The sequence below is a fragment of the Benincasa hispida genome, chromosome 4, assembly GCF_027475165.1.
Source record: "Benincasa hispida cultivar pf3 chromosome 4, pf3_genome.v1.1, whole genome shotgun sequence".
Taxonomy (NCBI): Eukaryota; Viridiplantae; Streptophyta; class Magnoliopsida; order Cucurbitales; family Cucurbitaceae; genus Benincasa; species Benincasa hispida.
Window position 1 is genome coordinate 55783433 of NC_143481.1, and position 27766 is coordinate 55811198.

The window sequence follows — 27766 nt, forward strand, 5'->3', positions numbered from 1 at the left end:
TATCTTCGTGAAAGCATTGAATGGAAAATATATAGATTACCTATGTAACAAGTTGGACATGATTAACATATATGCTCCAACATGAGGGGGAGTGTTATAGTTCTATTGTAAATATCTTGTTATATTTTCCTTTTCTATGCTTTCCTTCTTTGATCACTCTTGTACACTTGTATATATTTAGATCTTTGGTAAATGGAATAGAGTATTCTGATTCTCTCTTAAACCTAAGAGTTTTACACCTACCACCAATAAAGGCACTTTGAGAGTGAGAAATGAGGCTAGACATTATCTTTTTTAATCTCTCTGCTAAAACCTTCCCAACAATTTTGTAAACTTAGGTTTTGAGACTAAGCCAAAATCCTTTACAAAGACGCAAAATCGTTTTTCTGAATCAAGCATATGAAATTCTCCTTGATACATGCATTTAATTTTCCATCTTCAAAGAACTCAAAAAGCTTGAAAATCGGCCTTCTGAAAAATCAAGCATATGAAATTCTCCTTCATACTTAGGGATTTATTTCTCCCCTTTTATTTTGTAATACTTCACATCATCGATGAAATATAAGTATTTAAAAAAATAAAAAAATAAAAATAGAAGAAGAGAAGGCTCCTCTCATAGATTAAAGGTCTTTTTTATGAGGATCACAAATCCAAGAGAAGATAGAGCATAGTATAAACTCTACCCTAGTCTTACAATAGTAGTCTCTTTCTTACAATAAGAAACAACCTACGAAAACAATGGACATTGTCAACCTTCTCTTTCTCTGCTTGGAAAATTCATTGCAATCTAGGGAGAAGAGATATTCGTGTTTGGAAACCTAGCTTGTCTTAAGAGTACAGATGTAAGTCCTTTCTTTGTTTAGTTAATCCTTCTCCTTTCCGTTGCTTAGTATACACCTCGTTTTGAAATGTGAAAATCCCCAAGAAGGTTAAGTGTTTTGTTTGGCAAGTCATCCACGAAAGGCTTAACACCTTGGACAAGTTGTCGAGGAGGGTGCCCAACTTGTTGGGATTGTTGGGTTGCATCCTCTACAAGAGGGTGGTTGATGATCCATTTCATATTCTTTTGGGGTTGTGATTCTGTGTACATAACCCAAATCAATCTTTTAGGCGTTTGATATAGACTTAGCCAAGCATATGGGTTGCAAAAAAATGATCGAGGAACTCCTTCATCCTCCCTCATGGTAGGAACCCTTTTGTGACAAGTTGGTATATGTGCCATTTTGTAAGGTCTTTGGAGGTGAGAGGAAGAATATAATTGTGCAACCACTCGAGAAATCTCCAAGCGATATTTGGTCCTTCCTAAGATTCTATGCATCCTTATGAGCTTTTGTTACTAATCTCTTTCGTAATTATCCACTAGATCATATTTCTTTTCATTGGAGGCCCTTTTTCAAGGGACTTCTTATTTTTTTATGCCCTTGTATTCTTTCCTTTCTTTTCTCAATGAAAGCTTAATTATTCATTAAAAAAACAAATTCATAATGAAAAGCTAAAAAGATGTTCAAGGGAAACAAACCCCAAAAGGAAGTGAAAGAAAACTGCAAAGGAATCTTTCTTCCTTTATATTATTTTTTTTTTTATCAGGAAAAATTATGCCTTTGGTCTTTTAAGGATTTATTTAGGTTGCAATTGTGTCCTGGGTTTTCTAACCGAACAAAGGATTGCATTTGGTAGCATTTTTGGTCCTTCTGCCAGTTTATCTATTAATTACTAAAAACTGACGTAGCACTGATTTTTTATTATACAAATATTTTTTTTCTAATTTTTTAATTAATGAACTTCAGAATATATTCATTTTTCCCCTTTTTTTCTCCTCTTTCTATCTCTCTCCCCTTCTTTATCCCTCTCCCTTCCATCTTCTTCCCTTCTTCCATTCAGAGCAGCTGCCATCGTGTTGGACTGTAATTTTTGTCCTGTCTGTTCCAACCTTTCTTCTTCTTCTTCACTTTCCACAGGAGAGGAAGGGGAAAGAGCAGAAGAAAGATTGGAGCAGAAAGGAGGAGAAAAAGAATATTGTCGTGGCAATGCTCTGAGTGGAAGAAGAGAAAAGATGGAAGGAGTGGGAGAAAGAAAGAGGAGAAGAAAGAAGAAGGCCTCCTTTTAAACTTTGGTTTGAATTAATTTGAGGTCACATTTGAGTATACAAAAGACTTCAAACTACACAACAGAATAAACAACTTACTATCTAACAATTGGTACTCCATTCTTGGAGGAAAGGCATTCTGGAGAAGTTCCAAGGCTGAAGGACGGTCAGATGGACTCTGAGACATTAAACGTCGTAACAAGGATGCTTGTTCAGAAAATTCGGCAACCCAAGCAGTTGGAAGTTCTCCTTTCTGCTTCAAATCAGATAGAACAAGATGTCTTTCCATCGCAGTCCCAAAAGGGTGCCAGAGTTCAAAAAACACAATCCCTAAGCTGTACATATCAGCCTGTAATCCACGAGGACTCAACATCAACCAACCATATCCAGATACATGAAAATATAATTGCCAACAGATTGAAACCACATCCTGTGCAAAGTAAACCTAAGCAGAAACTTACTTTTTCATCAATCTTCGGCCATCCTTGTTCAATTTCAGGTGCTGTATAAAAATAAGTCCCAACTTGACCAGTACCATCAATTGAAACTCCCGTTGTATCTAGAGGAACACCTATATCCTGATCCAATTGCTCCAGCTTCAAGAACTTAGCTGCAAAAAACAGGGACAAGATAGTGACCGTACGTCAGCATGACAATACCAACCTGATGACTTTTTCATTACAACTTGAGTTCGTCAAACAATGGTTCCTACAGTTCTAATCGATGTTCACATAGCTAGCAATATGGTGCCAAACACATGAAACAGATAAAGATGACTTCAGATCATAAGATCTTCTGGGAAACCATGATTGCTCTACACTCTAGAAAGAATAAAAATGTTTTTAAGAGACGAAAACAATACAAAAGAATAAAAAACTTGTTCGCAATAAGTTTTGAACATCAATCCTTGTCCTAACCCATTTCACTATGACTAAAAGCAGTAAAGCCTACTCCAGAATCTGATACTGACCTGTGACTTAAGACTTTTGGTTGTAAACGAGGTAGATGGCTTTCCACTTATTTAGGCCTGACTTTGGGGGGAGCTTTAATTCTGGCAGCTTTTGGCAACCAGTTATTGAGAGAATAAAACCCAAATTTCATAATTGGAAATATGCTGTTATTTTTAAGGGTGGTAGGAATACTTAATCAGGCTACTCATTCTAGTATGCCTACTTATTATTTGTCCCTGTTTACTGCTCCCAGTGTTGTTCTCAAGCATTTGGATAAGTTGATTCGTGATTTTTTTTTTTTTTTGGGGGGGGTGGGGTGGGTTGTGGTTCTCGTGGTGATAGTGGTATGCACAATGTTAATTGGAAGATCACTCAATGTCCTCAATTGTTGTGGTATCCTTTCCACTATTTTCCCTTGACTTTTTCATCTTGCTTTCCATCCTGATATAATGAAAAGAGTCTATCACTTCCTTGTTCCGATAATATTTTTTATTTTCTTGCTTCTTTATTGGTGAGATAAAAACAAATCAAATTTCCCACATCCTTTAAAAATTACCACATCACCATTACCACCTAATTTTTTGTTAGTCAATTAACGGTCAACTTTGACTTACGGACCATACAGAACTACTTTTCAAACCTTAGGGATTAAAGTGTATGTTTTGAAACTTGAAGGACCAAATAGACATCTATCCCAAACCTCGGGGACCAAAAAAGTATTTTACCTTTTTCTTAACAAGAAATGGGAAGATTATAAAATGAGAAAAACTAGTGCCAAAAAATATAAAGTTCCACAAGGTTCTTTAGAATGGAGCAAATTCAAGTCTTGCAACTGCTATGAACCAATTTCTCATCCCGTAATCTTTGTGTTTCCTCGGTACAAATAGGTAGTTATCCTCCCGCCTTCTCTTTGTAATAATCCATCTCCATAAATTATCGATTCTGAAACCTCTAATCACATGACTAGTTCATCTCATCTCTTTGATACATATTCTATTTCCTATGAAAATAAAAAATAATAATAATTAGAACTGTTGATGGTAGTTAACGAAAGGAACCATTAAATTGACTGATACACTTTCTTTACAATATGTTCTTCATGTTCCTAAATTAGCCTGTAACATTTTATTTTTCAGTAAACTTTGTCACTCTAATACTCAGTTTGCAGATTTAATTTGTTCTATAAAAGAAAGAATACTAAAATCTAGTCCTCCTACCTAATTTCCAGCATTCTGTATTTAAGAACCCAAGCTCCAAAGTTCAGTTTATTAGAGGCATTCCAAGCTGTCTTTCTTCAGATGATTTTTCTCTTAAGCATGTCTCAGACGATGCTTGTACAGCTAGTGTAAGCAGAGAGAGTCTGAATGCCATAAGTTGGAGACAATTCATGAGGAGGCTGATTCAAAGATGCTTTTCGGGGAAGATATTGCAAATTTGTTTCAGAAAGCAGTAGAAACAAAGATTGAGTCTTCCAACCTTTTTCAAGTCGTTGTTGGGGCCGGTTTGTCCTTGAATATTAATATTCAGTGGGTGTTTTGTGAGGATTTCAAAGAAAATGTTAGCCAGATTTTGGTTGGCCCTTCTTTTTTTTTTTTTCTTTTGGAAAGAGACTAATGCTCAAATTACACAAAGACTTACAAATAGACTAAAAGATCCAAGAGATCCAAGCAAGCATAACTAAAAATCAGCGGGCGTACCTGGCCATCTTAACTAGATTGACACCGTCTTAGCGCTCTCATCACACCCCGAAACTAAGGGACGTCTTTAATCATACTATACAACTCAAAACAGTACAACAAGGACTTAAGATAAGACGTAATACATGAAAACACACTTAAGCTATAGAGATAAAAGCATTCCAGTTAAGACAAATATCCTGGATGGAATAATCTTCAAAGAGCTTGGATTGAGAACACCAAGAGGATGCAAGGAGCCGAGCTGAATTGAAGCGATCTGACCAAACTATGGCTTTACTGTGAAAAACTTTTTAATTGTGCTTAAGCCAAATTTCAGAAACCATAGCTTTAACAGCATTTGACCATAGTATTTGGGCTTTAGATGAGAGAGAAGGTCCTCTCAATACTTGGGAAACATTATTGCAAAACAAATGGGGTTGGCCTTTCTTTAAAGCCAAAGTCTTAGTTATGGTCAAATGCGACCAAAGCAATCAAATTTGATTTGAAAGAAATCAGTCTTCCAAGACAAATCATTGGCATGTTTGGATCATTTGTAAATTGCTAGGATTAATGTTTCTTACCAGTTCTCTCTTTCCAAGTCTTTTGCTGAATTTTCTATTCAAGATTCATGTTTAAATTTTTTGTCTTCCTAGCTTAGTCTTTTTATTTAGGATGATGATGTTTCCTTGCATATGTATTTCTTGATGTACTTACGAGCCAAATGCTCCATAAGGTTAAGCTTTCGAAATCATTAATCAAATACGGCATGTTAGGTTAACAATTACTCTGAAAATCTCCAAGGGAAGGCCTAAAAAGACCTTCGTTCTGATTCTGTGGCTTTCCTTCTCTAACAAGGCAATCTTTGTTTTAGACAAGCCCAAGTAATAGTGTAATACATAAATTAACTTAAGAATCCTCTACTATTACCTCCCACAGATGACATTAATTGTGGCAAACAACTACAAAGAGAACTAGCATACTCCTATAATTACTTCCAACTACCTAACTAAGAATATATGACAATCTGGAAAATGTGCCAACAAAAAAAAAATGAGAACTAGCATACTCCTTCAATTAAAAGTTTTTTTTTCCATTAAAAAAAAGAGACCAAAGGCCATTAATACTACTAATCGTTTGCAGCGTCGTATGCGTATATGTCTCTTTCTCCATCTTGGTGTCATACGTGTCACAAGCATGTTGAATCATCAATTCGTCTATTTTTTCACTGTTCTTTTGCTACCGGTATTTGGAACCTTCTCTTGCCTCTTTTTAGTTGGTATTTCACTTGTCTTCATGATATTTCTGATGCTTTGGCCTCAGTGTTAGTAGGACATCCTTTTGGTGGAACTAAGAAGGTCATTTGGTTGGCTTTTATCCGTGCTTTCCTTTGGTGCTTATGGGGTGAAAGGAACAGACGACTTTTTCATGATACATGTTTTTCTTCTGCTCGGTTTTTTGAGTTAGTTTTGTCTACTGCTTTTTCTTGGTGTAAATTAAAGCACCCTTTCATTCATTTCAGTTTATCTTTCTTAGTAAGTAATCGACAATCTCTATTGTAGTTCTTCGGGGTCGTCTCCTTATAAATATCAATAAAAGTTCCTTTTATAACAACAACAAAAAAAAGGGGAGGCCAAAAGAAAAAAAAGTTGTTGGATCCTTGAAAAATCTGGGAACTTTTGGGTTAAATCTTCCAGCAAAGCGTTATACTCCACCATCCTTCTTTTGGATCATGGCTTAAGGATAACTCTAGGCTATCCCTCTTTTCTCAAGTTCAATGAAGTTTTTCCGTTACATATCACCAAAACAAAGCAAAACAAGAAAAAACAAAAAAAACAAAAAAAAACAAAAAAAAAACAAAAGAGAGAGAATGAATTAAATAAAATATTGGAATAAGTTAAGAGAATGGAATTGCATCTGCTTTTCCTTTGAAATTTGTTTTAGCCACATGATATCTTTTTAATTTTTCATCATCAACAATTCCAACTACCCACACAAGAGACCAGAATAATAAGTCTTGTGCAAGAATGTGCATGTCTCAAGCTGGCCTCCGTGCAAATGGGCCATGTCACTTTTCTACCAGATAAGTCTCATAAGGAAAAAGTAAGCTCGCAGTCAGAAAAATAAAGGCATAGAAAGCTAACATTGCATTAAAGGACATAAATCATACCAAGACCAAAATCCCCGATTTTGATATCATTGCGGGCATCAAAGAAAATGTTACTTGGAGTTAAATCTCGATGAATGATCCCTTGTCCATGTATATGTGCCAGACCTTCCACAATTTGATGGAATAAATGCCATGCCAATTCTTTATCAAAATGAGTATATGATTCAAAAACCTGGCGAAGAGTCCTTCAAACAATAAAAAGGAGCAAGACAACAGTGTGGATAAAAATTCAATGCCAGTAAATCCATTTTGAATAATCCAACAAATAGTTTTTGACTAGCAATACGGTGAACACAGTTACAACAAAAGAAAAAAGAAGCAAGCAAGAGACATTGATTAATAAAGAACCAAACCTATAAACTAAACTTGGTCAAAATCCGCATTTACGTTAACCTTTTGAGTCTCAATCATATTGAGCTTACTATGAATTGAATTAAAATCCCTTCACATACTGAAAGAAAAAGCACTCAACCAGGACCATTGTATAGTAGATGCAAAAGAAGAAGAGGTTGCAAAACTAAAGAAAAATTCTACCTAGGGCAATATTCCATTTGGATATAGAGATATGTTGATTCCATCTTATTCTCATGTTCTGTATCTGTTGCACTCGCACCTTTATAGCTGAAAGTAGAACTCAATGGCGTCACCGAACCCCAAGCCGCCTCTCCATAAGAATCAGAAACACCACTTTCATACCATGCCTGAAAGGTTTGAATATTAATTTTATATGGATCTATACTTGGGAAAGAACTTCAGGGAGGATGCCTTTTCAACTAATTCGTAAAAGTACATAGTTTATCAACTGTATCATGGAAAAGGAAAGCCTTCTCTAGCCTCTAAATGAAGGACAAAAATCAACTACTCTTGTGGGATTAATAATTGAATATTTAACTCAGTGCCATCTAAATGTGCATTCTATGCTAAACATTTTTTCAAATAGATGAAACACACTATCTACAAACGGTACCATTAACCTCCATTTCCAAAAGTGTGTAGCAGTGAAGGGCAGAAGTAGAAATATAGTTATGAATATGATCTAGGAAAGTGAGTCAAGTTAGTTATGGTGGTTTTATCTTTTATATATTGTATTTTGGTATCTATACATTGTGTCTTATATTTTGAGTGATCTAGGATATTTTGGGAGAGAAGGCTGATCCTGATCATCAATCTAAGTTGTAGATTTCATATTATATAAGGGATTCGGGATTCTTATCAGATACTCTCCCAGAAAATATAATGAATTTCTCAAAGCAGTGGAAGCACTAAATATTGTCTCAAGGCACTTCTTGTAATATGAAAAGAAACTTTTAGAACACTTGTTACCTGATAGTACCGAACAACATGTTGATGTTGTAAACGGGAAAGAGTGGCCACCTCCCTAATACCTCAACAAAATAAATCCGTGAACATACTTCACAAGGTATCAAACTGCGAATTAAAGTTGTGAATAAAGTATGAAAAGAATATAAAAGCAACATTTCTATTGTGCAAGGCTAATATGGTGATTGCTTTAACATAGTAAGAGAAGGCCACTCCAGCCTATGTGTTCCTATTGCAATCCGAGAATATAGATAATTACTAATTTGTTTCAGTGGGTGTGCCATCTCCCTCACAATTATATGAAAATTAGCATTTAATAAACTCGCAAAGGGATCTTCTAGAACATCTATCTTCAAAAGTATGCACATGATGAGCTCCTTAACTAACCTTAGACCTTTTTTTAAAAAAAGGAAACGATTCATTGTATTAATAAATAGAGAGGAGCTCTAAGTACAAGAGAGTTATACAAAGAGCAAAGCGAGAATACAAGTGCTTGTAAAAGGATCAGGAGATGCACCCGAACGTCTCAACTAGGTTGACACTCCCTTAGCACCCTCAACATCTCCAATTCTAACCCATAACTGGGAGATAAGAGAACAAGATTACAAAAAGAGGACAGAGCCTAAAGAGACAATAAAAGTGAAAAACTAAGGATAAAGCCAAAACAGTGGTGGCTTTGTTATGGAAAATTCTTTGATTTCTTTCAAACCAAAGGTCTACCAATAAGGCTTTTACAACATTACACCATAACAAACGGATGGATTTGTGGGAGATGGGGCCGGCAAGGAGCTGAAACACGTTACTTTTGAAATCATTGCACAAGGTCCATGGAAGATTGAAAAAACACAGCAGTATATTCCAGCACCAATTTGAGTAAGGGCATGTAAAGAAAAGGTGAAGGGAGTCCTCACTATGATGTAGGTAGAGTGGGCAAACTGTGGGGGAAAGGGAGGATGTTGGTTGCTTTCTCTGAAGGACTTCAGCTACATTCAGCTGACCGAAAATTGGAGTATGGAGACTTGAACTTACTCTTTGCCTACTAAAAACCCTTCAATGATGCCGGATTGGTTGAGTTTGGAGATTAATGCACTCAAAACTTCGCTGACTAGAAGATAAAGAAAAGGGGAGAGATGATCACCTTGTCTAAGCCCTCTTGAAGCGGCCACTCTTCCCCTTGGTCTCCCATTAATGAAGACCGAGTAAAGTGGGTTTTTGACACATCCCAAGATCCATTCTATCCATTTCTAATTGAAGTTCTTGGCCCAAAGCACTTTTTCTAGAAAATCCAAATCAACTCGGTCAAAATCTTTCTCCATATCAAGTTTAAGTATCCAACCCTTCTTCTTTTTTGCTCTATACTCTTCCACCGCTTCATTGGCTGGCTATAAGTATGGGATCCAAAATTTTCCTTCCTTCTATAAAAGCACATTGGAATGGAGCAATGATGTCGGACATAACCCCTTTCAATCTCTCGGCTAACATCTTAGCAATGACTTTGTAGATTAATGAGGTTAAGCTAATGGGTCTATAATCGCTTATCTTGATTGCTACTTTCTTCTTTTGAATTAAGCAAATGAAATTCTCTCTTATACACGCATTGATCTTACCATTCTTGTAGAAGTCATTAAAAGTATCTTGGAAGCTTGTCTTGAGAAATATAGACCAAAACTTTAGCAAAAATTCAGTGGTGAAGCCATCGGGGCCTGGGGCTTTACTTTTTCCAAGGGTTTTTATAGCTGAGAGGATTTCTGTGGCTGAAAAATTACTTTGCAGTAGAAGATTCTGATTTGAGCTTACACAAGGCCAATCTAGGTTTAAAAGAAGGTGCCTCTGCCCTGGAGTTTTTAGGTAAAGGTTGCTGTAATAGTTGAGTATTAGGTTTTCAATTTTTGCACTCGACTTTGTTGGGATCCCTTGTTCATCAACTAGGCTAAGAATCTATGGAAGAAGCATGTGTTCTCATCTCCATGCTTAAGCCAGTTTAGTTTACTCTTCTGCAATAGGTTAATTTCTTCCAACCTATATAAGGCCATTAGTTCTAATTTTGAAGAAGACCAAGCTACATAATCAGTGCTGGACAGTGGGGAATTCTCAACAAGTGTACCCCAATTTTCTATTTCTGCTGGCAACCTCTCCTCTTTCTGTTTTAACTCTTCCTTATTGCTGAGATGCCACTGTTTTACTGCTGTTTTCACATCTTTCAGTTTCTGATTTAATACAAAACCAGCCCAACCATGTGCTTGGCTGTCAAGCCATGCTTTCTCTATAATTTGGATGCAATCTTTGTTGAGTAGCCAACTATTGCAAAACCTGAACGGCGAAGGACCCCAATTGAATGATCCAGCTTCTAATAAAATTGGGTAGTGGTCTGAAAAAATCCAGGCTTGTCTATTGGTTCTAGAATTTTCAAATAACTCAAGCCAACCTTTTGATATGAAGAAGCGGTCTAGTAAGGATCTTGAAACAGTGATGTCTTCCCTTGACCATGTAAACTTCCCATTACTCAACCGGATTTCTAAGAGTTTTGCTTGCTCAATGAAGTAATTAAACTTTCTCATGCCTCTAGTGCTTCTACCCAAGGGAAGTCTTTCGTGTGCCTATCTTGTGATATTAAAATCGCCACCCATACACCATGCGTCTTCACAATAAGCTATCAAGGACAGAAGTTCTTCCCACACAATTTTTCTTTCTTTATAATCGGTTGGCCCATATACATTAGTGACCCAACAAGTCTTTTTACAATTAGTGTTGCATTTAATTGAGAGAGAGTAACCACCTTTGAGGACTTCTATTACTGATTATTTAATCAACAAATTTTCAAAATAATTCATTTAATTTATAGATATTTTTTAAAAGGAAAAACCAAAAGGTGAACTAGGGAACCAGATACCTGCAAAATTTAGGAGGGATATTATGGACACGGGGAAGGGGATGGAGAATACATTCTTGCCCCAGCCGGTGAACATCCCCTATTTATAAAGACAAAAACTCTATTTTACTGGATTCATATGAAGGCTAAACACAATGCAAAAGAGATCTGAAACTTTACTTTAGGATTCAGTTGGGTCTAATTATCAGAGTAGGGAATTTTAGATGCAATCTTATTAATGCCTAAAGTCTTGACAAAGGAGTCCATTCTTACGTTCATCAGGGCATTCACACTTTATCTACAATTACAATGAAGTTACCTCACATCATAGCAAGCAACCAAAGAAACTCACAGTTCACAAGTTAGATTCAAAGCAGGTTTCATTTATCTGTAAACTAACAGAGGAAATTTAGAGAACATCTGATTATGGTTTGTTCGTTTATTTTGTTTTGGAAATGATGAGAGTGCTAAGAGAGTGTCAATATAGTTGAGATGTCCGAGTACACTTCCCGATCCTTAGGTTCTAGTGTTCTATGTATCTCTCTTATGTACTTTTAACATTAGTCTCATTTTATTATTTCAATAAAGTGACTTGTTTCCTTTTTCAAAAAAAGTTTCTTTATTGCATTTTATTTTCCTTTTTATTGTTGAAGTAAAGGTAAAAGAAAGGAGAAAAAAAAAAAAAAAGAAAAGAAAAGAAAAGAAAAAGAAGAAACCAGCCAAAAACAGTGAACTAACCTTTTAATGGATGATAAGATGTTCAAATTGTTTGATAGCTTGATGATATTGTGTTAGGCCACCAGTGATATTTACTTATGAGAGGAGGGGTAAAAAGGGAAAAGAGTTAGTTAGGAGTGGGGAGATGTCCTCCAGTGGGACCACATATGGTCAGGTGCTAGTTGTTTGTGTGAGGGAGGGTGTTATCTGGTTTTTCATGTTTAAAGTGGAATCTTCTATCGAGAGTGGGAGGAAGATCGGTTGTAATATTTTCTGGTTTACCTTGAATTTAATAAGAATAAATACTTGATTCCTATCATATTGTAACTTCTCTCTCAGAAAATCTTCAAGTGCCAACTTCTCTTTTTTGGTTGCAAGTTGTAACCATTGTATTGACCACCTGAAACCAGGCGCTTTTCACATATCAATCATCTCTTGGAAATCCAAGAGCTGGGAATCCACTAGTTTCTTGTACTTAAGAGTAGGTAGTCTTCCTGTGAACTGTGACTTAGTTATGCTTGCCTTATTCATCCTGTCATTCAACCTCTTCAGCTGTTTGAGCTGGAGGGTGGTGTCAAGGTCTAAGGTTAGTTAAAACATGCTCTCCCCTCTCCTCCTTTTCTCCCTTCCCCAGTGCCCCCATGCCCACCCCCCCCCCCCCCTTTTCCGACCACCTCACCAGACCTCACCATGCCCTCCCTAAACTTCCCTCTTTCGGACCGCCTCCCTCACCCCTCTCCCTCCAACCTTCCTTCGGCTTCCATCATCCCTCCCTCACTCTGTTTTTGCCCTACTTCCAGCCATGGCTTTGCTCTCTTGCCGTATCCTTGACCACGCCTTCCATATGGAGCAAGAAGAATCGAACTCCCTTTTAAAAGACATAAAAAAAGGATAGTCCATTCTTCTCTCCCTAACTTCAGCTAATTGGCTTCTTGAGAGCTTTCGCAGACTATTGTATGGTTCCACCTTTGAGTTTTTCCTTCTAAAGGAAAGAGTTGATCAAAGCTTCATGAGGCTGGCCAAATTTCGTGCAAAGGAGAGTTGGTTTATTGAATATGCTGTATGGCCAATCACAGGAGGAAGAAGGAACATCCACATCCCGTTTGGCAACGAAAAAGCAGGCCAGCAAGACTTCAAGGAGATGATCGATAGCTGCATCCAACACTTCAAAAAATCCCCTGTTCTTCAGGTTAGTTCTTCTTCATCTCCTCCCTCAACTAAGCTTAGTCTAGCCAGTTGTACCAGCCCTGCTCCACCTCCCTGTGAGAACTCTGCCCTCCCATCCTTCCCTACTCCACATGTGAAGAAACAGAGCATCCCTGCTGTCTGGTTAAAGAAGAATGATGATGTCTTGCCTGAGAATTTTAGTAACCTCTGGATTATCTCAAGATTAATGGCATCAAATGGGTGGAAGGAGATTGCAGTAGAACTAAGCAAGTGTCTAGGCACCAATGTCATCATCAATCCTCTGTTTGCAGACAAAGCCCTCATCAAACTAAGCCAAGGAAACCTCAACGAAAAAGTGCCAATTAAGGGTAAATGGACTAAGTTCGGCCCTTTTCATCTTCATATGGAAAAATAGAATTCAAACAGTCATGGAAGGCCCTCAGTAATGCAAGGTTATGGGAGTTGGATAACAATCAAAAACCTTCCCTTAGATTATTGGTGTAGGAAAACTTTTGAGGCAATTGGGGCCTATTTTGGTGGATTAATTGCTATTGCTTCATAAACTCTTAATCTCATCAACTGTTTAGAAGCAAAAATTCAAGTCAGGAGGAATTTATGTGGATTTATGCCAGCCACCATTGAAGTTAAGGATGATATTCGTGGAAGTTTTTACTTACACTTTGGTGATATTGCTTATTGTCATCAGCCTTCAAAACTACCCACTAAAGTCTTGCTTAAAGACTTCTCCAATCCAATAGACCTAATTCGGGTACAAGATGCTCTAAAGGATGAAGATGCCTCATCCCAATTTGATGTAATTGATTTATCCAATTGGTCTTTCCTATTGTCAATTAAATCTAAGCCTAAGTTCTCACAAAGCCAAAGTGCAAAAGTAGAAAAGTTGAATGAAATCCAAAAGCCACAGACTTCAATCTTCAATCTGGGAGAAATAAGGGAAGTTGAAAAGCCATAGACCTCAATCATCAATCTGGGAGAAATAAGAGAAGTCGAAAAGCCATCTTACTTTTTTAACGAGTCTATGGTTAATTTCCTACTTTAAAGAGAAATTTCTTTAACTTTCAAATAGAAACAAGATAGTATTACCTATCGAGTTACCTAATTATCCATATAAATATTTATATATATTTCAAATGTTTAACCAAGTAATCTAAGTTATTAACCAATAAATCTCAAAATTTAAAAATTATTTAATTATATTATAATAGTAGTAGTAGAAGTAAAAATAAACTAAAGAAAAGCCAAACAGACCGGGGTAGGGGCAGTGACAAGGAATATATTCCTCGTCCCCGTTTCCAATTAGCTCACAGAGATTTTTTTTTCTCCACATTCCCTCACTTGTCCCTCGCCTAAATGAGGATTCTCCACCCCATTAGAGGTGGGTCCTCATGAGAAAAAAGAAAGCCCCTATTTATAAACCATCATGATTGTATATTTTGAAATAATTATACCTTAAGATGCGGTCATTGATGGGCAAAATTTTGTCCTTTAGGCGAATTTTTTTCACAGCATAATGTCGTCCATCTAATTTGTTCTTGCATAATACCACATGTCCAAAACCACCATGACCTATAACTCAGAATAGAGCCATTAAGAGAAAAATATCACACTGGACTGAAAGAGAGCACAAGAAAAAGGGAAGAGTGAATCACCACAGAAAAAAAGTTTCATCCACCAAAAATCAACAAAACCTCAAAACAGAGATCAAAAACTTTACTCTAGAATTATTGGGAATAGTAATTTCGGACTTATTCACAATAAGAAAATTAGGTTACTTAAATAGAAGGGATAAAAAAAACAAAACAAAACTTCTAGCAAATATTATACAACAAATAAAAGAAAATACTATTTAAAAATGGAAATAGTCAACATTCTCCTCATGTCGGCTTGAAGATATCGTCCATGACTAACTTGTTGATCAGTTTGTAAAACTGTAACTTTAGAAGTCTTTCAGTTAACACGTCAGTTATATGCTCTTTTTTATTTCCTTCTTTTCTTTAAAACTCTAAAAGGAGCAAAAAGAAGAGAAAAAAACATAACAAATATCACAGAACATAAAGGACAGATAAGAGAACACAAACCATGAAAACTATTCCAAATATCACAGAACATAAAAGGATATATAAAAGAACTTTTCTCCATTAATTAAATGGCTGTAGAAAATTGAAAAAACTGAAATGCCCTCTGGAGAAAGCTGATAAAGAGCAAATTTGGCATAGACTCAACAAAAGAGGTGGCTAACAAAAATAAAATCCTTTATCCCATAGGCTACATCAGCGTGGGACTTCTTTGGCAATTTGTACGGCTAGCAGTGTAGTAAGCTGTTGTTTATAGAAGCTTGGTTGGTGGAATTTTTTAAAGCGTGGAGTCTAAAAGACAAAGGGTATTGTGATTAAATGTGTCGAGGGTTATGTTGTGGCCAAGGAAAGAAATTCCAGAATCATGTCAGAAAGTACAATTCTTTTGATTTTTTTTTTTTTTAAAGAGACAATTTCATTGATGAATGAAATTACAAAAGAGGGGAAAGAAACCCAAAATCAAAGGTGTTACAAAAGACATCTCCAGTTAGTCAAAAGAGTATCGAAACTATAACAATTGAATTGCTTAGATAATTTACACCAAGAGATAATAATGCTAATCACATGATCAAAGAAGAGGTCGAAATGTTGGATTTGGTTGTTGAAGAGGCAATTGTTCTGTTCAAGCCAGACCAATCAGAGGAAAGCTCTAATAATATTTTTCCAAAGGAAACCTTTTCTCCCTTTGAAAGGATGATCATCAATAACAAGGGAGACGAATAGGTTGATGTCCGGAGGAAAGACCATATGCCAATTAAAAGCAAGAAGATCGTGGTTTTGAAAGGTCCTTGAGAAAGCACAAAACATAAATAAATGGCTTTGGGAATCATTGTCTTTTTTGCAAAGATAGCACCAGTTGGGAGACATCGTAAGAAGGGTTATGACGTTGATGCTTCTCAAGTGTGAGGACAGCCCTGTGTGAAAGCTCCCAGAGGTTCCATCCCTCATTCGCCATGATTCACAATTAAGTGACCATAGCATCTTTTGCAAGAGACAAAGCGTATAGATTCGGAAAAGATGTGTGCAACATGCTATTGTTAACCCATGCATCAATCCAGAATGAGATGGAGTTCCCACTGCCTAAAATGGCAGTAACATGTTGATCCACAAGAGGTTGGAGATAGTGCAATGCTTTCCAAGGACCTTTGGTAGTAGATATGGATCTATTACCAACTTTGTTACCACACAGGGAAGTTCCGAATTTAGCCATGTTCATTCTTCGCCATAAAGCAAATCTTTCCACCCTAAAACACCAAATCCATTTTGCTAGGAGCCCTTCATTTCTCAGCTTGAGGTTGGTGATCCCCAAGCCACCTATAGATTGTGGGGATGTAACTTTCTTCCAACCAACAAGATGTAAGTTCGATCCATCTTCCTTTTCTTTCCATAAAAAATCTCGAAATATTTTTCAATAATATTTGCCACTTTACAAATAGGTAATAAATGGAAAGGTTGCTCATTGAGGTTGGAATAAGAGTTAACCTCCCCCGGGAAATGTATGATGAAGACCATGCTTTAATTCTTTGCTCAATTTTCTCAATCACAGGGGCCCAAAAAGAGAGAGTTTTGGGCTTGCGCTTGCCATGTAGAGGCAGCCCGAGATAGGTGTTAGGCCATGATCCGACCTTGCAACCGTATAAACCCACAGTGTCCTGAAGCTGAGTGGGGCTAAGATTGATGCCAACAATTTCAGATTTTTGGTGATTGATGGATAGGCCAGAGCAGGGCTGGAAAGACTCTAGAAAGTATCAATAACATCAAAACAAATTATTGATCTATTCTGGGTTGTAGGTGGAGAATAAGATGGTGTCGTCTACAAATTGAAGATGGGAGATAGATAGCTCATTATTTCCGAGAGCAAAATCTTGAATCTTTCTATTCAATTCAGCTTCAGATGACAAACGACAAAGGGTATCAATAATGATATTAAAGAGGAAAGAAGATAGTGGATCCCCTTGCCTAATGCCCCTAGAAGCATGAATTTTTCCCCTAGGACGTCCGTTGGTAATGATGGAATAATTTGCGGATGAGATACAACCCAAAATCCATTTTCTCCAAAAGCATCCGAAACCTCTAGCTTGCAAATTGGTGTCAAGGAAGCCCCAATCGATCGTGTCAAAAGCCTTTTCAATATCTAATTTAATCACAATGCCCTCCTAACCTTTTCTGGTTCACTCATCAATAAGTTCGTTGGCAATAAGTGAGGCATCCAATATTTGACACCCCTCAACAAAGGCCGACTGGTGTTCTGAAATCAAGGTAGGGAGGACCTTCTTTAGTCTATCAGAGAGGACTCTAGCCAAAACCTCAAATACCGATAGTCAGACTAATAGGCCTAAAATCACCAACTTTTTTAGCATCAGCACGCTTGGAGACGAGGAAAATGTAAGTCCCGTTAAGATTGGCATTGACGATACCTTTCTTAAAAAAATCCTGAAACACCCCCAATATGTCGGGCTTAAGGATGTGCCAAGATTTTTTATAGAATTCTACAGTGTATCCATTGGGGTCCAGGGATTTATTAGTACCAAGAGCATAAACAGCCCCCCAAATTTCCTGTTCATTAAAGGGAGATTCAAGCTGTGAAGATTGTTCCATTGTGAGAGAAGGGTAGCTACAGGTAGCTAATACCATGAGGTTGTTCTTTTTGGTGTACAATCTGGAAAAGAAGTCCAGAAATTCCTCAACTATATCGATTTCAATATGAAGGCTCACACCGGCTGTGGAGATAATTTCAAGAATGGTGTTTTACCTTCTCTTTGTGGCCAAGAAACGGTGGAGAAAACAGGTGTTTTGGTCGCCTTCGATAAGCCAAATGGCTTTGCACTTTTGTCTCCAAAGAATCTCCTCCTTAGCCACCACCAAGAGAAGCTATGCTTTGAGACTATTCTTTTGTATTCTATGGATGGTGGGAATATCAGATGACTTCTCCATACCATCAAAAAAAGAAATTTCCGCTATAATCTAATTTTTTTGCATGTGAACACAACCAAAGGTTTCTTTGTTTCAAGCTTTGAGGATTTCTTTAAGGCCCTTCAATTAACAATAAAGCTATGTCCCGGTCCCCCAAGCAAAGGAGTGTTCTTCCACCAATAATCAACAAGGTCTCTGGAATCTTTGTGCAATAGCCACATATCTTCAAAGGGGAAAGGGGTGGGACCCCATTTGTCAACACCAAGGGATAGCAAGATAGGGTAGTGGTCGGATGTCGGTCTCTCCAATCTCTTGGATGTAGCATAGGCAAATTTCTGTTGGATGCTTTCAGTTATCAAAAAACGATCTATGAGTATGAAGACCGGGTAATGTCTAGTTCTTTTGATTATTTTTTGACCTTGCAAAGTTCACGGCCTTCCATTGGAGTAGCCTACACAAGATTTTTCATAATTACTCCACCTTCCTTATTAGTCTCATTTCATTTATTCAATGAAAAGTTTCATTTCTTGTTATGAAAATTAAATTAAAAAATAAAATGGGTATTTTTGTAACATTGTGTGTGTGTGGGTGGGTGGGGGAGTACATGGTTTGCCTCTTTTGAATGAATCTTCGCACGTCTCTTTCTTCTTTTTTTTAACTTTTTGGATAAGAAATGAATTTCATTGCCAAAATGGAATCACATAGAAGAGGAGACCCATCCAATGAGACTACAAAAGAATTCTCTAATTATGTAGTCTCTTGTCAAATTCATATATAGTATAGAGAGAGAGAGACATCAACATTATTACAAATTGAACATTAAACACATGCACGTAAAATGCCAGAACACATTACCAAGGGGCTTTAGCTCCTCAAAATCGTTAAGATACCGAGAACTCAGTTGAGAAGATGCTGAGCCACCAAAATCAGAAGGATTCCAAAACTGGGAGAAACTAGTAGCATTCTAGATAAGAAAAAAAAAATGTGAGTCGATTTACGAGAAAGAATAGAGTGGCAAACGTACGAAGGTAATTTAAATAGAAAGAATTTCAAAGTACCATCTGTTCCTGGAAAGCAGTCTTAAATTTTTTATGAAACGTGGAAGATGGTTTAGAAGCTAAATCCAGAGCCACTTTTGACAGGACCTGACAATCAAATAGATAAAGATGAGGATTGGGAAAGGACCTGGCTAAGGAATAATTATTGAACATACCCCCAAATTGTAAAGTTCAGATGCCAATTTTGGCAGAGCATCAGCCAATGGTCCTTTAGGAGCACATGCAAGATGGAGCAGATGAACCTAGTGATAAAAATAAATAAATAAAACCCGTTGCCAAATGGGATAAGATTTTTTTAAAAAAAGAAACTTATAGGGTATAGACAAAAAAAAAAAAAAAAACAAAACAAAAACAAAAAACCTTATAGGGTATAGACACAAAAAAAAAAAAAAAAAAAAAAAAAAATTATAGGTTATACAAACAAAACAAAATAGAATGTGACAAAAGAATTACCATCATTATATCCCTATCAATAGTCTGGGACTCTTGTTCATTATTCAAGGAAGCAAAAGACCACTCTGAAGGCTCACTTTCAGATCCATGATCATCACCTTCAGCAACATTGGATGTGAGAATAGAATCTTGTCCGGGTATAAGGACTTCATGCTGCAGGAACAAAAACTTCTTTGAAGTAGACAATATAGCATTTGCTCAACGACTGAGCAGTCAATGTACATAAAATAACTATCAACCATATATCAACAACCAAAAATGTGCAACAACCAAAAAGAGTGTGTATGAGAAGTCAATTATTTATCTATTATAAGGCTATTTTTTATTTTCATAACAGGGCTTCTATATCTTACTCGCATTCTCTTCCTTCATAAATGCCTAGGAAATTTACTTCTTTTATTGAAGCTTGTAGTCTCGAGGTGAGTGAAATTCCTCCCATCAATTCCCAAGGTATTCATTGTTGATGTTTGATTTCTCTATTACGTTTGCAGTTTGAGTTCAATTGTTCCTGCTTGATGCCTTGATGTTTTGTGGATCAGTTATGCTTTCCTCCTTGGTGTTTGTTCTTTTGGTTGGAGTGAAAATCATTTGAGTTTTTTTCCCCTTTTTTTCTTTGTCCAAGGCTTTTAGTTCTCAGGTGTTGTCTTTGGTTCGGTTTTTAGAGTGTGGTCTTCTGTGTTGACTTTGGTCCTTCATGCTTCCACTTTGCTTTTGTCCTTGGTGTTTGTTCTCTTTGCTAGAGGGCTTCTCTCTTCCGGAGGAGAAAAACGATAAAAGATGGTTCAAATTAAGATCCTATTAAAAGCACTAGTATTTCCGTTTTGCTCATTGTATAACACTCTTGTACTATGAGCCTTAGCTCTTCTCTATATATTAAAATAATGAACCGTTTCCTTTTCAAAAAAAAATTAAGAAAGGGCTCCTCTCTTCCAGAGCAGAAGAAAATCATGTAATTAGCAAACTAAATGTGAACAAGGCAATGCCCACTTTGTTCTACGATACCTAAAAACACTCAATAATGTTGCCCTCCGCCCCTTTCGAGATAATTATGCTCAGGTTGTCTACAATCAAGAGGTCTAAAAGGGGAGAGTGGATCATCTCGTCTGGTACATCTGGAGGCACAAATCTTACCCCTCGATTTACAATTAACTAGAATGGACAGCTTCCCTAACTTGATATAACTTCAAATCAAAGATCTCCACTTAACACCAAAATCCCTTTTAGCGAGGACCCTATCCAAAAATTCTCAATCCACATACTCGATTGTCTATGTTGGCACCCCTCAAAATACAAGTTTAACATAATCAAGTGTCGCGCGATAAAATCATCCTTGTAGAAATATGATTGGAATGACAATGGAACTGTATGCGTCTAAGACAAGTATAAAAATATAGATTATGGAAAATTAGCAGTGTCGCCACTCTATCATAAGTTTCATTTTTTGTATTATCATTGTAATTTTTTTGAATTGGTTGTATTCTTATTATAATTACAATACTTATGCATAAATGCCAATTTGGATTTTTTTCTGATTAACTTCTTGAGCTTTGAGTGGATTGACGTCTTCCCTCATTCATTTTATACCTCAGGAACAGATGAAATTGTTGCTTCTTATTTTTTTAAATTAAATATAATTGAAATATAAATAAATAAAAGCATAATCATAATAATAATATTGATAAATGCATATATTCAAGTGGTCATACACACCACATGCCACCTCACTTAAATGACAAACCCTCAAGATCACATTATAGCAATCTCAAATGGTCAGGAGTTCTCCTTTCCAAAATCTGTAGGCAGATCTATAATACAAAAATTGTCTACTTTTTCCGTCTAAGAAGCAAAAGCTTTCACCAACATAATGTCAGCTCAATCATCATTTTAATGAAAAGTTTTCGTATCCTTTTTGAAAAAAAAAAAAAAAAAAAAAAACCACGTAATGTCAAACATAATCTCAATATTAGTGAAGTGGTTAATCCAGCATAACAATGCCATTAACAAGTTGAAATATATAATAATTAATAAAGACAAAATAAAATTTTGTCAGACAATGGTAAAGTATACAATTTTAACATGCCATACAACCAACATCAAGTAATGGTAAACCACGTCCAACAATGCTTACCTGCTTCTCACGTTCAATACCATCTTCATCCCTCTGTACGATTAATGATCTTCTTGAATTAGAAGAACTTATGCTCCGACTGTCATCTTCAGTTTCTTCCTCGAGGGTACCTAGGTTAGACGATGGAAACAATAATTCACCTCGCTTTGAATTTTGCCGAGCCAATAAATTTTGAACTTTATCAAGCTTCTTTTCTTGAGCTGTTCCTAGTTTCAAGCTATCTGCTACAAGAGGTTGTCCTTGGGAGTTGAGTTTCTCGTCCATGTCATAGGTCCAGCTCCACAACTCCCCAGAACCACTGAAGAGGTCTATATAGCCATGAACATAAGGTCCTTTCTTCTCATTTGAAGTTATCTTGTCTGGAAGCAATAGAGAACTGCCAGCAGTATGAGAACAGCCAACCTTGCACAGTAAGTAGAAAATCACGATCAGCAGACATAAAAGAAATAAGAAAAAATTAAGTTAAAGAAAATGCACTTGAATTCTGATTGCAGAGGAAAATGCTTCTTGTTTTGTTAACGATTTAATGTGTCGATGGTCATGCACTGATCATGCATTGATAAGAAGAATATGCGGCAATGATATATGCGATGATCACATGATAATCTAAAGGTGTATGGAGAAGTAGAGTTGAGGGAAAATTTCACCAAGTCATTAAGTTTGGTCGCAAGGGGTAATCCTAGCTCGCCACGCATCGCACACCTCTCGATGGTTAGCCGCATGCTTATATCTCTATAACGCATGGTTGAGTTGAACATAAGATTATTCCTATCTCTAGAAACACTACTCACTTTACTTAGCGAGTTCCACTACTTACCTCTCAGGCAATTGGTTATAGCTACTTAGCTCCTAAACAAGCATTGCGATAGTCTCGCACTAAGCAAAGAGGATTAACTCACTATACTCGCGTAACACACACCTCTCGGTGGTTTGTTACATTTGCCATATCTCTATACCGCATGATTGAGTATGCGATAACTCTTGCAATCTACACTTAACTCATTGCGATGAAAGTAAAAGATGATAAAGTAGAAGAGGATGGAAATAGTGTTGAAGGAAATAGAGAGATACATTGATTACAAAATGTATTAATGTCTTAAGCCAAGATGTAATACAATATAGAAGTAAGAAGAGAGGTGGTGGGCTAGATGTAGGCAATCTCTTGCTTCCATCAGATGTATGTCAAGGCTATCAGTTGTCACAATCGCACTTTCGGAAGCTTCTCTTAGCGATTGTGCGGCACTTGTTTCCGCTCACGAACAAGTCAACCAATCTAAATACGGAACACCGATGGCACACCGAGTGCCTCTCGCAACCTCCACCCCCGTTTTAGGGAAATGGTTTTAGAAAACGGGTTTGGAGAAGAAGGTTTTCGTAAGCATTTTTTAGTATATGAGTAGAGAGAGAAAAAATGTAGTAGACTAGAAAGCAATGAGCAACAACAACGGCTTTAGAGCATACTACTCCTGGTATGAGGAAGTGATGGTTAGTCTTATCCCCATATAGTGCATTCTGAACAAAAAGCCAACTGACACTCTTGCATATGCAAAAGGGCGAGTGGTCACTTACAACAAAAATACAAGGAAAACTTAACTAATACAATACATGACATGAAAACATGATAAAAGGGGGTTGGATTGGGCATGCGGCCATGGGCAACAGGCCCTGGATAAGCATGACCGTGACATTATCCCCCCACTTAATTGGTTGACGTCCCTGTCAACCGACCCTGCTCGAACTCGATGATCGCTGGAGCTGCATTCTTCAAGACTTCTGCGCACTCCCAACTGATTTCTTCGTCGAGGAGGTCCTTCCACTTTACCAAGAACTCTGTCAGTTCTCGTCTTGGTCTTCCAATACAGCGAGTACGTCTATCCATAATTTGTGCGACTTCCTTTTCAGCTGAATTCTTCATCGTGACAGGTGGGCACATCAACATATTCCGTTGCTCGTCATCAGGATCGGGGTGATAGGGCTTCAGAATACTCACATGGATGACAGAATGGATCTTCATCCATGAGGGTAGTTGAACCCTATACGAGGTTTTCCCAACCTTCTCAATCACTTCCACTGGTCCTTCGTATTTTCGTACTAGACGTTGGTCTCTCTGGCCTCGGAAACGGAACTTATCTATTCGCAGCTTAATCAACACTTTGTCACCAGCTTGGAACTCGAGGGGCCTACGCTTCTTATTAGCCAACTTCATCCTCCTTGATGCTTTTTCTAGACAGGCGCGAGCTATCTTAGAGGTTTGACTCCACTCCTTGGTGAAGTTATGCGCCTGAGGGCTTTTGCCCCCATAGAAATGGTCCACCAAATGTGGCATGAGTGGCTGTCTACCGCATACTATCTCGAAGGGCGTCTTTCCAGTTATGGAGCTTTGCTGATTGTTAAAGCTGAACTGAGCAACATCTAACAACTGGACCCAGTTCTTCTGTCTAGCGTCGATAAAGTGAAGTAGATATTCCTCGAGCATGCTATTAAAGCATTCCGTCTGGCCGTCTGTCTGGGAATGGTAGCTAGAGGAAATGTTCAGCGTAGATCCCAATATCTTAAACAATTCTGTCCAAAAGGTCCCAATGAATCTCCCGTCCCGATCACTAACGATGCTCGCAGGGACACCTCATAATTTCATGATGTGTTTGAAGAACAATTGGGCAATCATCACAGTTGTACACATCTTCGGCGTTGGGATAAATGTTGTGTATTTTGAGAACCGATCGATGATAACAAGGATCAATTCAAACTCTCCAACCTTGGGCAAATGGGTGATGAAGTCGAGGGACACTCTCTCCCAGGGTCTAAAGGGCACAGGTAGGGGCTCCAACAGACCCGCTAATTTCGCCCTTTCGACTTGATCTTGTTGGCAGACAAGGCAAGTCTTAGTAAATTGCATGACGTCGTTTTGAAGGCTCGGCCAATAGTAACCTTGTTTTAAGAGGGCATAAGTTCTCTGCCAACCGTTATGTCCTATCCATGGTGTGTCGTGACACTCTTTCACCAGCGATCTTCGTAGCTCCCCAGATCGAAGAATGTAGGGGCGATTGCCCTTAATGTACAGTAGGTCGTCTTCCACCCAAAATTGGCGTGTCTTTCCCTCTTTGGCCAACTGCATAATGGCCTGCGCCGATGTGTCATTTGCCAAGTGTGTCTTAACAGTTTCGCGTACTGTTCCATTCAACATACTTGCTTTCAGGTGCGCGAACATGCATAGGGCCCCATGCTCACTCTTCCGGCTAAGGGCATCGGCCCCTTGATTACATTTCCCCGGTCTATGCTCAAATTGGAAATCAAACTCTGCTAAACACTCCTGCCATCGTGTCTGCTTCGACAATAACTTTGGCTGGTTGAAAAAGTGGCAAATGGAGCTGTTGTCTGTCTTGACTACGAATTTGGCCCCTAAGAGATACTGTCTCCAGGCTCTCAAGCAGTGAACTACTGCCAACATCTCCTTCTCAGAGGTGGCATACCTCCGTTCTGCATCATTCAATTTCCTACTCTCATATGCGATAGGGTGTCTGTCTTGAAGGAGAACACCACCCAACGCAAAGTCAGAAGCATCAGTCTCGACTTCAAAAGGTTTGGTCACGTCGGCAATTCTGAGGACCGGTCCTTCGATCATCACTTTCTTCAAGCCCTCGAAGGCGGCTTGACGTTCGGGAGTCCAACAACAATGATTATCTTTCTTCAACAGCTCAATCAATGGTCCTACTCTTCTGGAGAATCCTTCTACGAACCGCCTATAGTAGTTGGCTAGTCCGAGGAAGGATCGTAATTCTGTCACGGATGTCGGCACCTTCCAATCTCTAATAGCAGACACCTTACCCTCTTCCATATCAATCCGACCACATTCAATCACGTGGTCGAGGAAATTTATGCGCTCTTAAGCAAAGGAGTACTTCTCTCTCTTTATGTATAGCTGGTTTTTTTCTCAGTTTTTCGAAGACTAGTTAGAGATGGTACCGGTGGTCTTCCATCGAGGCACTATAGACCACGATATCATCCAGATATACTACGAAAAATTTGTCGAGGTATTCGTGAAACACCTGATTTATCAGAGAACAGAAGGTTGTCGGAGCATTGGTGAGGCCAAAGGGCATCACAAGAAATTTGAAGGCTCCATACCTCGTAACGCAGGTCATCTTGGGTTCGTCTCCTTCAGCAATTTGAACCTGATAGTACCCCGACCGTAGGTCCAATTTTGAAAAGTATCTAGCACCGTGGAACTGATCAAATAAGTCCGTGATGATAGGAAGGGGGTACTTATTACGAACTATGAGCTTGTTCAAAGCCCGATAGTCGATGCATAGCCGAAGGCTTCCGTCCTTCTTCTTTTGAAACAACACCGGGGCTCCATGGGGGGCCTTTGCTGGTCTAATAAACCCTGCATCTATCAGCTCATCTAACTACTTTCGGAGTTCGGCCAACTCTGGCAGGGCCATACGATATGCATTCTTGGCGGGTGGCTGCGCCCCTGGTAGCAGCTCGATTTCATGATCGATCCCCCTTCGTGGAAGCAAGGACTTGGGCAAACTATCGAGCATGACATCACGATACTCTTCCAAGACATATAGAATGTCTCGGGGGACTTCTTCTTCTGCGGTCTCGACAGATTCAATCGGAATGGCCATGAACGTGGGTTCATCGTGGGCAAGGCCTCTTTTCAGTTGGAGGGTTGAGATCATTCTTAGCCCGTTCGGCTGTTTGATACTCGCTTGAACCATGGTGGGTGTAGATCCTGCAATCATTAAGCATTTGGCGATGGGCATCGGTATAACTTTGTGTTCGAGTAGAAATTCCATCCCCAACACTACGTCAAAGTCGTCCATCTTGACAATTACGAAGTCAGCAAGGCCTTTCCAGTCCCCTAACTTCACTAGCGTTCTCTTCGCTACCCTCGTAATGGGCAGGGCCGCAGAGTTCACAGCTTTCATCTTCCCAGCGTCTCTTTCCTAGGTTAAGTTCAGGCAACGGCTTCTGTTTCAGTCATGAAATTATGGGTTGCCCCATAGTCAACCATGGTGCTCTTGGCTGATCTCTGGTTGACCCAAGCATCCACATACATGAGTCCTCTTTCCAACGGCTCTTTCGTCTTTCCCATCTTCTTTTGGAGCGCAGATAAGAATTTCAGTGCCCCCATCCTAGGGTTTTCACTCTCTGCGGCCGGCTCAATTTTCGGTTCGCCTTTTTCAGCCTTGTCTTTTGAGCTTGAGGCCAACGTGACTTGGAAGGCATTGAAAGCAGTTCGATTCAGACACTCACCCGCTCTGTGTGGTCCTCTACATATATGAAACAAGACACTGGACGATTGTAGTTGTTATACTGTTGTGGCAGCCCTCGCCAATTGTTCCCTGATCTCGATTGGGAGGACTTACGGTCCCCCTTAGCGTTCTTGTCACCTCCCCCAGGTCTGGAAGGGCTGGAACCACTATTTTTGTTCCCACCATTTGAGGAAGTTGGTTGTTTCCTCACGTCTTGAGAGTCTGTGCTAAGGTCATATAACCGTTCCGCTGCCGCATAGGCAGAGGGGAGATCTTGTACTCACTGTTCATACAAAGTCCACGGTTTCAGCACTTCGACAAAACAGAAGACTTTGTCTTTCTCGAACATGTCACGTATGTCCAACATGAGTCCTGCAAATTGCTTCACATAATCCCTGATGTTGCCGTTTGTTTCAACTCTTGGAGTTTTTGTCGGGCCAAGATCTCGACATTCTCAGGAAAAAACTGCGAACGAAGTTCTTGTTTCAACTTATCCCAGGTATCTATTGTACACCGCCCTTCTTGTATCGCAAATCGTGATCTCCACCACAGCTTTGCATCTTCAGCTAGATGCATGGTCGCTAGTGTGACTTTTGACTCCTCTGTCACGATGTTCGTCGCCTTGAAGTATTGCTCAAGGTCGAAGATAAAGTTCTCTAAAGCCTTCGCTTCCCATACCCTACAGAAGGGTTTTGGTTCTGAGATTTTTATCCTACTCACTTACATTGCTCCCCCAGGTGGGGCCTGGTTTCCTACAGCTCGGATGGTGAGATTCACCCTCGCACTCACATCCACAATCTCGACTCTGACAACATCAAGGGCCAATCGAAAATCTTCAGACAGATCAGTTACCATCTGAATTATTGCTTTCTGGGAGTCGTCCAACTCTTCGACGCGCTCCTCTA

The 27766-nt window shown here is 38.5% G+C and overlaps 1 protein-coding gene across 3 annotated transcripts in view; it reads right to left on the reverse strand.

The window, feature by feature from the left end:
* The window catches only part of GCN2 (protein kinase family protein), a 94247-nt gene that overhangs the window by 49256 nt on the left and 17225 nt on the right, over window positions 1-27766 (reverse strand). For 2 of the 3 annotated variants that reach the window (XM_090312936.1, XM_039029329.2), the window contains exons 6-16: window positions 21601-22002; window positions 19473-19625; window positions 19175-19261; window positions 19020-19106; window positions 18817-18925; window positions 14422-14539; window positions 8203-8257; window positions 7414-7580; window positions 6880-7064; window positions 2548-2696; window positions 2186-2435 (exon numbers count right to left, since the gene is read on the reverse strand). In XM_090312936.1, coding sequence (XP_090169062.1) covers window positions 2186-2435; window positions 2548-2696; window positions 6880-7064; window positions 7414-7580; window positions 8203-8257; window positions 14422-14539; window positions 18817-18925; window positions 19020-19106; window positions 19175-19261; window positions 19473-19625; window positions 21601-22002 — 1762 coding nt within the window. The remainder of the gene's footprint in view (window positions 1-2185; window positions 2436-2547; window positions 2697-6879; window positions 7065-7413; window positions 7581-8202; window positions 8258-14421; window positions 14540-18816; window positions 18926-19019; window positions 19107-19174; window positions 19262-19472; window positions 19626-21600; window positions 22003-27766) is intronic. The other variant, XM_039029330.2, reaches the window with a different exon arrangement.